The sequence below is a fragment of the Frankliniella occidentalis genome, unplaced genomic scaffold (assembly GCF_000697945.3).
Source record: "Frankliniella occidentalis isolate FOCC.00 unplaced genomic scaffold, Focc_3.1 Scaffold272, whole genome shotgun sequence".
Taxonomy (NCBI): Eukaryota; Metazoa; Arthropoda; class Insecta; order Thysanoptera; family Thripidae; genus Frankliniella; species Frankliniella occidentalis.
In genome coordinates, this window is record NW_026267398.1 from 11,772 (window position 1) to 22,652 (window position 10,881).

Consider the following 10,881-nt stretch of genomic DNA (forward strand, 5'->3'; position numbering starts at 1 on the left):
GTTGCTAGAAGAGCGGCAGGCTGCTAAGAACAGACTGGTGAGTTTTACTATTCAACTGTGCTCTGTCAAGGAAATCATAGTGTCATAAACACGAGAAACATTGTCCTGTGGATAATTCTCAGCAAATAATGAATGTTCTGGATGATTCTAAGGGATTTTAGTGCTACGCTGTATCCCTGTGATGATCCCATTGGCATGAACTGTTGGCCACTATTTGAGGCTTTGAGCATCTCTTTGTGTTGAAACTGTCTCTAATCACTGCCTGGTCAGTTGCGTGCCATATCAAACTAATTCTTATGTGCCTTGACCTAATTTTTTAGAAGCAGAAGAGTGCTGCAAAGCTGGCGGAGAAGGAAAGAAAGTCCGAACATATTAAAGTGAGGGGCTTGAAATCGTTGCCTTCGCACACCAGTACCCCTCTTAAGAGTGTAGCATCATCAAAAGCTGGAAAAGGCTCAGGGGCTAAAAAAAAACCTGGAAAGCACTAACAAGGTATGCTACGATGAAAGATTGCCCTAATAAACACTAATCTTTTTGTGCTATCACTAACACATACATCTCTCTTACAGGATAAATTCCTTGAAGACAAAGCTCTTCAAAATGAGGATGACCAAGAGATGGCATTTTCATCTGTAATCAAACCAGCACCCCCAAAAGTGACCACAAGCAAAGTGCCCCCTATGAAAGATCCCATCACAACCAAGGAGGTGAGTTGATGGTCCTGACCTCTGGAATTTTTATGCGCCTCGATTTTAACATTTCCATTGCAGGATGTGAAAGCAAGTGGGGAGGGACAGTCAGATCCCTGTCATCTACAATTGCCAAGCACTCTTGCACTGGGAAAGAATGATTTAGTTGCCAGCACCACTAAAAAGGTATGCTGGGATTAAAAGTTAGCACTTAATAATAGTTTTATCTGCCATTATTCACTCTTAAATTCCTATTCCAGGATGATAAAGGTTGTGCAGGTGTGCAAGATAAATTCCACACGCTACAAAATGTTAATGGAAATGTGAAAGTCAGTGATGGTGATTCAGAAAATCTGTCATCAAAACCGATTAAGGATCACACTGCACCACCCAAGGCAAGAAAACTGTTACATTATGCATATGCTCCTGAGGAATGTCACACAATTTACATTATGTATTTCATTTCAGATTTCTGTCTCTCGCGTTGCAATCTTTAGTGAATTAACAACACAAATTAAGGAGTTGAAAAAAAAGTTTGACGAAAAGGCTGAGAAAGATGAAAAGTGTTTCAATGAGATAATCTCCGCATTAAAAGATTTGTCACTCAAAGTATCTGCTCCTACTAATGGTTTGTTCATTTAGATTAACATTTCATTTGCAATGTTTCCTGTACTTGCTTTTTTCAATTTGGAAATGACACTACTTGATTTCTTTGCAATTTTAGATGAGTCAAAGCAGAAATCTCGATGTGCCATATCAGAGCTGGAAAGTTTAGTTTCTAATAAGCCCAACAGCCCTGTTCCTCCAGAAATGGTTCTTAAATTTCTCAAAATTCTGTTATCTGTATTAATTATCACTGAACATTTGAGTTAACAGGAGTTTCATTTATATTTCAGGTTTACATAGGCTCAGGAAATTACATTACCAAAAGAGAAATGGTAACAGCAGAAAAGGAAAAGTCATATCGAGGGAGACTGACCCAAGTGGTTGCACTTATACTGAAGCACCCCGAACGGTATAATTTGACAGGTAGTGAGGGGATGGATAAAGTAACCGATGAGCACCTGGAGGCTATCCATGGTAAGTCTTTCTAGCACAGCCCTTCTCTTGCAAACAATTTGAATGCAATTGTCACTTATTGAAATAAGTAATCAACATATTGTTGGGCGGACACTTGTGTTTTATTTTTAAGTTAAACACATGCTGTACACACTAAACCCTTATGCATTTTGCTGTGCATAAACATGCATAGTTATGCAAAATTGTGCATAATATAATGACTGCTTAAAATTCTGCTTGTTAATGCACAACACAATGCACTAGGATTTAGTATGCAACAGTAGTGTGCAGTTGCCTTCTCAGTTGAATTAGTTCAAATGAGCACTCTGCCATTAGCATTACTGCTAACCATAGTATTAAAAGGACCCAGTCAATTTTTGTCTTACATAAAAAAATTTCTGTGTCTCAGGTTTCCTTACAGCTCTAAAGTGGAAGAGAATCAATTTGAACCCCATGAAGGTTGGCAATAGGGTACTGCAACCCCTGTCTGAAGAGTTTGTCCGAAGGACAGTATCAAAATACCTTTCAGAGATTGCCAAAAAACCCAATGACAATGAGCAGGGGACGAAAAGGAAGAAAACAAACTTGAAGGATGATGGTGCGAGCAAGAAGAAAAGAAATAAAGATATGAAAGATGGTGCGAGCAAGAAGAAAAGAAATGAAGAGATAAATGGTGATACAAGCGAGAAGAAAGGAGATGAAGATGAAGATGATGATGAAGATGATGATGATATGATAATTAGGAAGAAAAGAAAGCTTGATGATTCACATTCTGATAGCACAGAACTTGAAGATGTGTCTTTTCTTAGCATTCCAGAATCAGGAATAGTATCTTAGTATATTTGCTTTTTAATATATGTTGTCAAATTTTTAGAGGTTTACATGTAGCGAAGAAGCTCTGATTTGCATAAATACATATACATATTTTTATATTTATATATGTTTATATATAACAGATATCTATGTATATATTTATATTGTGCAAAAGGCTTATACTTACACCGTTTTGTACAATGTTAGACTTTCTTTTCAATTATTATGATATTAATAATTCTAATGCCCAATTGTTTTTTGTTTTGTTCATTTTATGTTTTTATTATAAAATTTAAGTATTTTATAAATAAATGACTGCAGCATAATAATTAACAGTTTTTGTGTACCCTAATATCTCTACACCTATTTACCTACAGGACAAATATAAGACATTGTCCTCTCGGACACCCTGAGGACATTTAGCCGCTTGGACAAAATATTGTCTGTTTTTGTCCACAGGTGTCCTGTCCTAAAATTGAAACAAAAGGACATGTCCTAAAGACACTTCCATGGACAAAGTCTGACAGTGTCCTAAATATGTCTTGTCCTTCCTTGTCTCTCGGCTCGTCAGGGAGGTAGCCAGCTCCTGCAGCGGATGCGGAGAGCGTCGGCGCCGATCATTTAGGCCCCTCTACGCCCCACCCCGGTGAGTTTTGTTCAATTCTGTCGTCAACTAGCCCATCCCCACACCTTTCCGAGTCCGTCGATACCAAATTTTCTGCAATCGGCCCCATAGTAGAGCCTGCACGACGCGTCCTAACAACAACGTTCTATCTACAGCGCGTCATTTTCACAATGTCCTATCTACAGCGCGTCATTTTCACAATGTCCTATTTTCACAATGTCCTATCTACAAAGGGTCGTTTTCACAATGTCCTATCTGCAAAAAGCGCGTTCCGAGATATGCAGAGATGAATGTTTAGAGCTCTGTATCAACTCGGCCGATCATCCTACAGGGCTGGCAGTGGGCGGTATTGAATCTGTAGACCTTCTAGATTCCGCCAGTGTGTTTATATTTGCGCTGAGGCAATCCGGTCCTTTTCAAAATGCAAAGTTACGTCGCTGGTTAACCGTTTGCTCAGTTGACCAATGCACTTTCTCCGGTCAGCTGCGACAGCGAAACCTGATAAAGGAAGAAATGCATATAAAATGTAAGTAATGGCTTAGTTAAGATTAAACAACGTTTTCGCCGTAATTTTTTTGATAATTTAGTTTGTTTTATATTCTTTTATAGCGTATTTCGGCTAACGGAGGCAGAAAAATGGCGGGTAGAACATAAAGGTTCGGTGGAGCCTTTACCCTACCGTCGTGACGTAGATAGGCATAGTTTTATGGGGGGGCGGGGGGGGGGGGTCCACTCGGATCGGGCCGGCCCTAATTAGGAATCAGCTCTCAGGAAGCCGCTTCGTATGTAGGCAATTTTAGATACAAAGCCACAGAAAGATAGGCAATCTACAGTTGCAACGGGTGCGTTACACGTTTAGTTGGTGAACCCTGCGTTGCCTTGGCCGGCCGTAGAGAGACTATAAGTCTACGGTCTCTCAAGCCGGCCGTTGCGAGACGCCTGGCGGGTGGGCAGCCCCAATACACATCAGTATTGCGGGCTGGCCTGCCTTGCCCCTGACAGCTGAGCAGCGCGCCCCACGGCGGCGACGAGGTGTCTCTCGTTGCCGCTAGATGTCGCTGCTCCCGCTGCCCTCCTCCTCCGCGAGGTTTCTTGGTTGTGCCGTCAGCTGATCGGCCTCGCACCAGAACATCAACTCAACACTGGCAACACTAGTTTTAATGGTGTGGCCGTCGTGTCGGGTCGCATCAGCTGTTTGCCCTGTAAATATCTGTCAGTTTCCTCTCGACCAATTGGGAACGTTTCTTGTTCTACCCGCTTTTCTTCCTCCGTTAGCCCAAATACAGTATTCATTAAAATGTGTAACAAATACCAAAGTTCGGTTTCTATGCCACAAACATTTTACCCTTTGAACTTTGTTTCAGATTTTGAAAGATGCACCCATTTTAAGTTTATATATTCCTGGGTTCCCAAGAACAGAAAATATTTTTTGTGTTAAGAGTCATCATTATAAAATAATGAACATAAGTATGATAAAGCCACATTTATTGAGATCATGGCATTAAGTATGCACTAAATATATTTTCATATGTGTTCTTAAACTATTTAGTAAAGACTAAATCACACTCTTACAGGAACACAGCAAAGGTAAATACTGTAATTAAAATTACATATCAAAGATTAGGATAAGACGTTACAATGTATTGCGTTTAAGAATTAAAAATGGCACAAATAGCTTAAATGATTAAGTAAACATCAATTAAACCTAAAAGGTAACACAAGTCACAACAACTTGACATTAAATTAACAATCACAAGTCAGTCTTAAAAAGGTTAAAGCAAATTTTGCGCAGAAATGACATGGTATTGAAAAATACATAATACTAAGCTTGAATAATAATGTTGATGTCTTACTTTAAACAAAGTACGAGTAAAAAAGAAAAATTGCATAAATAGCTTAAATGATGATTAAGCAGTCATCAGAAATCTAAAAGATACCACAAGTTACAAAAAATTGACTAAACATGGACAATCACAGAATCTAAAAATAACGATTAAAACACAGTAATAGTAATGACACAGCTTTGAAAACATATCATACTGAGCTAATCCATTTCAGTTTCTGGCTCTGATTCAGAATCTCCGTCTCCTTCAGAATCAGGTGGAATTTCTGCCAGTTCCTCCTCAACAGGGTTAAGCAAACTTCTATAAAATGGTTGAGATGCTGAGGGTATATGTCCTTGATCACAGTACCATTTCAAGTCTTCCATGATGTTTGCAAGGACAGCAAATTTACGGATATAAGCTGGTTTCAGTCTGAAGGTAGGTAAATTCACTGGTCTACCAGGGCGAACTGGAAGAGGAATTATCAATCTTGCCTCATCTTCATAATTGTGCTTGTAGTAAGCTTTGTTTTCAGTAATAACTATCTCCCTTAGTTTAGTGATTCCGAGATTCCAGCTGTGGTGTTCTGCAAGATTCTTGAAGTCCAGAATATTCTTCTGCTCCATTTCAATAAGTTTGTATTTAGGATCATTAATTTTGGCACTCTTGATGATCGCATACCATTGCCCAGGAGTGAAAATGTCCAAATTCTTACTTCGGTTTTCAATGCAGGCATGGACATTGTCGACTTCCATGTGAGTGTGGCCCTTCTCAAGGAATCGGTGAGTTATAGTTATACCATACTTGACACAAGCCAAATTGAACATAGATAGTACCTTTGAGTTCTTGTTCTGAGACCAACAGTTGTCACTGTAAAAGACAATTTGTTTGATGCCTTCTTTGGCTTTCTCTTCAATGAATGAAAGCAAGCAGCTGGCCACCTCATTTGCTCCTTTGGAGGCAATGGTCTGGTCCCACACATAACACCTACCCTCTTTAGTGCGGTGATCAAAAATTGTGAAGTCAAAACATTTGAATTTACTTCGGTAAAAGTAAGCAGCATTTTCACCCTTTGGGCAGTAAAGAATTTTTTGGAAATCAAAGGAGGCAACACACAAGTCGGCTTCTGTCTTCGCTCGAAGTGAGTCTTCTTTCTTTAGTGCTTCCCCTTTCTTCTTGTTGGCAATATGCATGTCATATTTTTCTTGTTCCCCTGCTGCACTCTTCTCAGCTGGTGTTTTGTACTTCCAGTTCTCACACTGGGAACATCGGTCCTTCTTGAGCCTGAGGAACTTGAGGTGAAACTCGTTGTTAAAAATATCCCTGTACTGTCGTAGGGTGGCAGATTTGGGATCATTGTTTCTCTCTATCAAGTACATTGCATGCATTTTTCTTACATTGAGACTCTCCGGCAAATATTTATACTTGCTTGTTTTTCTGCAGTAATGACTCTCTACAGTTTTGAAAGATGCAATATGTTCTCTCACACTTGCTTTCACTTGAGGCTTAATAGTAGTACCTTTCTTGTTATGTTTTCCCCGTTTATCAGGAGATATTACATTAGTACCATTTCTTTCTAGTTTTCCTAATGCAGTTGTAATAACCTGCTGGCTCTGACCAATGGTGTCTACGAAAAACTTTTTACAAACAACAATAGTTTTTCCATCAGACAGATTAACTGTATACCGAAGTGAATTTTGTCTTCTGGAATTGTCACCCACAGTTGGCCTGGCAACAGGATCTTTTGTTACCAATCGAGAGAGAAAATCCCATTTTCTGCTGGAATCAGTGATAGAATAATATGTATTAAATAATAGCTCTCTCTCTTCCATAGGAACTGTTTCTTGACAACGTCTTTTGCAGATCTCTATATCACACCCAGGACCCATCTGCTTGGCTGGTATTTCCTTCCCTCTCCAATTGACATGGGCCTGACCAGCATTGTAGGCTGCCTTTGTAATGGATGCCTTCCAGCCCTCGACATTTTTCCCCCGTTTTCTTGGACTGTTCGAGATTGGAGCAGGGTTCCTCCTTTTCCTAGTGGCAGGTGGAGTCACTTCAGGCTCGGGGTCCATAAAAACATCACCATTGTCCATTTCCAAGGGCTCTGTAAAAAGAAAAATGATTTAGAATTTATGTAGAAACGGGTAAGGTTAAAAAAATAGCCTTATCAGACTTTAAGTATAAAAAGATTTTTCAATTTGCAAAGATTTTATGTTTTGTTTCCTATTTGTGAAATTATATTTCTCTTATATTCATTGAATCTTATATTCATTGAATCATTTGAATCCGTATTTAAGTCAAGCTGTCAGGCAATTTATAATATGGTGAGACGGGATAAGACTAAATTGTGTCTCCTGGCATGCTGGATTTAAAATTAAAAACTTCTGGTTTTGGACCAAGATAACTTTTAGTGATGTTCTAATTGATGAAATCAGAGTTATTCCACAACAGCTATCACTTGTTAGGAATCTTCAAAATCAAAGAAAAATAAAGATCTGTACCTGAATTATTTTGTGTGTCTTCATTGCCCTCATCATTGACTCTCATATCATGAAGCACATCATGTCCATCTCCTTCCACCACTGTAATAAAAAAAAAAATTGCTAAGAGCTGTACTGCCATAGGAGCCAGTAACTTATATTTTAATTGATCATAACTTACTATCCATTTCCTCAAAAAGGTCACTGCCCCTGGAATCATCAGGAAATAAAGCCCTCCTGCATGCTGCATCAGTCCCTGAAAAAGATAGAAAATAGTTAAATGAACTAAGTTCAAGAATAAATTTTCTCAATACAAAATAATCATTAGATGTATGTAGTAGCTACCATTTCTTTGCAGATGATTAATTTCTAGGCAAGGTGGAGTAACGCTATGAGAACCAGGCAAAATAACTGTACTACCTGAAAATCAAAAAACAATATTTATAAAAACAATACACATCGACCCTCCCTACGTACAAGTGGCTATCTTTTTGGGCGTGGCAGACAAAAGGCTATCTTTTTGGGCTGGGCAGACAAACGGCTAACTGCTTTTCCCACCTCGCGACTTTGGGTTCTAATATCTTACAGTAGAGGTTATGTAACACTATGAGCGTTTAACCAATCATTCTTTGCGGTTGTCAAAGCAGGAAATTTCTTACCCGGTAATTTTATGTCTCTTGCCTCGGGAGTTATTCAATATAAAAGTGGACAACCCTAACCTCAAAGAAAAGCAGATAGCCGTTTGTCTGCCACGCTCAAAAAGATAGCTCTTTGTCTGCCACGGTCAAAAAGATAGCCGCTTATGCGTAGGGAGGGTCGACATGTCTGTAAGATTTCTGAAACTGCATTCTGGCTTTTGAAGAAAGTTTTGAGGAGACTTACTGGTAATGGTCTGTTCGGAAGCCACCCGAATAACTGTTGAGTTATTATTTCCATCAATTGATGTCACTGCAGAATAAGCTTCCGAGCTTTGTTCGTCAAGCAATGTCATGTCAGCATTTGAAGAATCAAAGTTTGCAAATTCTGTAAAATCAAAAGCAAAAAAAATGTTAACTTGTTTCTATAACTCATAGGGCAACTACTGTTTTTGAACTGGAAGAACTTACTGTCACTAGAAGCAAGAGGAGCTAAAGGCATTAATTCTGAGTTAGTGGAATTATCACTGCTTGCATCCAGTTGAGGTTCCGCTACCAGAACAGCCACAGGCTCTCCATAAAATGGGCTAGACAGTGGGAGGGCCTCTGAAGTAATTCCTAGGTTTAAAAAATGCATAAAAATGATAATATTAATAAAAATACCATGTAAGGGGAATTTTTTAGAGTTTCTAGCACAACAATAAGTCCTTCAAAGTATAAAATGGAATAGAGTTAAAAGTAAGTTAGAAAGCAGATACATCAGCGTGTGTCTTGCATAGTTCCACAATACCATTGTAGTCTAACAAACCACTTGATTTTAACAGCAGGATTTCGTAACAAATACAGCTCAAGTGATGGTGTCACAAACAACATACCTGCTGCTTCATTGCGAACAGATGTCGAAGCTTCGGGTGCATGTCTTCTGCTAGCAGCTGAAAAAAAAAAGTTTGATAAACACACATCTAAAACTTCAGTTACTCGTAAAAGTAATTTGATTTACACACCTCTTGCGACATTCGCAAACATTACATTCATAGACTGCACTGTTATTGTACATCAAAAATAAACAAAACATGTTAGTAACTTCAAGCGATAACAACTGGAATAACAGATTTGTAATAAAGAAACTTGACAGTTCTCACCATCCTTCCTGGAGAGATTTGGTGCTGGACTTTCTGGTGGAGTCTCATCCGTATCATTAATAAGCTCTGGTCTGTGCTCATCATTAGGGTGATTTGTGGTAGTTTGTCCTGCCGTCTCTGTGGATAAAGACACAGTTAAATGTAATGTGCAAGTGAAGTTGAATGAAACAAAAATGGTCAACAAACATAACCTCTTCTCTCCTTGCGAGCAATTGAAGAAGTTCAGGAAAAGCTCTCCCACAATGACAAAAGATCATTGCCACGCAACAGCGTGCAAAAAAATAAAACGCCCCTACTTTTTTAACGTCAATGGAACCCAAATTTAACGTAGAGGGCCTAGAATCTCTTTGAAAGAACATTTCTAATCACCGCTCGCATGAGTTAAAAAGATTACATTTTACTTTCTCAAAAAAAATATGATGAAAGTTACTTACGAGAGGCTAAAGCGACGAGCTTCCTCGCTCGAGACGAGGTTGCACCTTTGTTCATTTTTACTTATAAGTAATAAATCCTTTAACTCATTCTATCCCGGGTGAAAAAACATTGACAGCAAGCTTGTATACAGAGGTATACAAGTAATTGTATAAAGCTGTATAAAGGTAATTGTATTACATTTGGTAAAACTGTATTACTTTGTCGGTATACCTTTTTATAAAATAGTATACAATATATACTTGAGCGTTCCAATTTACTCATGGGAGAAGCGGCCTGAGTGGTTGCCTGTCGTTTACATCACGTATGTTTTCCGAATCATCTTTTTGCCCTGAGCACGATAGTGGTTGTTTCACTTCCCTATGTGCAGCCGTTTACAAGTGATGCTGCATTTTAGAACTCAACCACATTTTGCCTACATGTAGGGGAGTGCCCAGAAACGTTACTAGTCGCTCTATGAGTGTATGTGCCTGCATACATTCTAATGTAGGGCAAGGTGGCATTTATTCACATGTATGTGGCTGTATACATGCGTGAGGTACAACGATGCTCTAATATACGTCGCTTTATATATAACACGTTCATTGTATATACATTGTATTAGATTTTATAAAAACGTATACATGCCTCTGTATACAATTGTATAAAGTTTTACCAAATACTATACACATTTGTAAAACACCCTTTATATTGTTATATTACGGTGTACACAATCATATTAAATTTTATAAAAGTCTATAAATTGTAATAAAATTTCTTAGTGAGTTGTATACAAACCGTTTCACCAGGGATCCAGCACTTTCCAGGGCCCACGGGCTCACGGCTCTCGCTACACACACACACACACTCGCTGCTTGCCGCTAGTACGTCTTGCTGCCGCATCGCCTGCCAGGCGCGCCACGCGGTTGGAGTAGATACACTACTGTGCGCGGGACAAACGAGTGTGCTCTGTAGATAGAATACTTACAAACCCCCTTAAAAAGGTACTTTGGGATCAAAATTTCGGAAAAATTTTAGGATGTACGTGTAGAGACACACGTCACGACCTCAAAACCACTCATAACTCAATTTGGTCAAAAATGTCAGTTAGAACATTGTGTAAACGACCCTTTGTAGATAGGACATTGTGAAAATGACGCGCTGTAGATAGGACATTGTGAAAATGACGCGCTGTAGATAG

At 38.9% G+C, this 10,881-nt stretch overlaps 2 protein-coding genes across 2 annotated transcripts; both read left to right on the top strand.

Moving 5' to 3' along the window:
• Positions 1 to 347: 347 nt before the first annotated feature.
• Positions 348 to 1,186, top strand: LOC113213323 (uncharacterized). The gene is made up of 4 exons (XM_026432343.2): positions 348 to 492; positions 570 to 707; positions 771 to 875; positions 950 to 1,186. The coding sequence occupies exons 2-4, from the start codon at positions 618 to 620 to the stop codon at positions 1,184 to 1,186; spliced, it is 432 nt and encodes a 143-aa protein (XP_026288128.1). The 5' UTR covers positions 348 to 492; positions 570 to 617.
• LOC113213333 (uncharacterized) lies at positions 1,130 to 2,635 on the top strand. The gene is made up of 4 exons (XM_026432354.2): positions 1,130 to 1,317; positions 1,414 to 1,502; positions 1,586 to 1,769; positions 2,158 to 2,635. Exons 2-4 carry the CDS (start codon positions 1,500 to 1,502, stop codon positions 2,583 to 2,585), a joined length of 615 nt encoding a protein of 204 aa, XP_026288139.2. The 5' UTR covers positions 1,130 to 1,317; positions 1,414 to 1,499; the 3' UTR covers positions 2,586 to 2,635.
• The last annotated feature ends 8,246 nt before the right edge of the window (positions 2,636 to 10,881 follow it).

Bases quoted from the DNA above. Each gene is read 5' to 3' on its own strand.
- LOC113213323 (XM_026432343.2), top strand. From the start codon at position 618: ATGGCATTTTCATCTGTAATCAAACCAGCACCCCCAAAAGTGACCACA. The intron at 708-770 runs GTGAGTTGATGG...TTTCCATTGCAG, and splicing joins ATCCCATCACAACCAAGGAG to GATGTGAAAGCAAGTGGGGA. The intron at 876-949 runs GTATGCTGGGAT...TTCCTATTCCAG, and splicing joins TTGCCAGCACCACTAAAAAG to GATGATAAAGGTTGTGCAGG.
- LOC113213333 (XM_026432354.2), top strand. The intron at 1,770-2,157 runs GTAAGTCTTTCT...TCTGTGTCTCAG, and splicing joins GCACCTGGAGGCTATCCATG to GTTTCCTTACAGCTCTAAAG.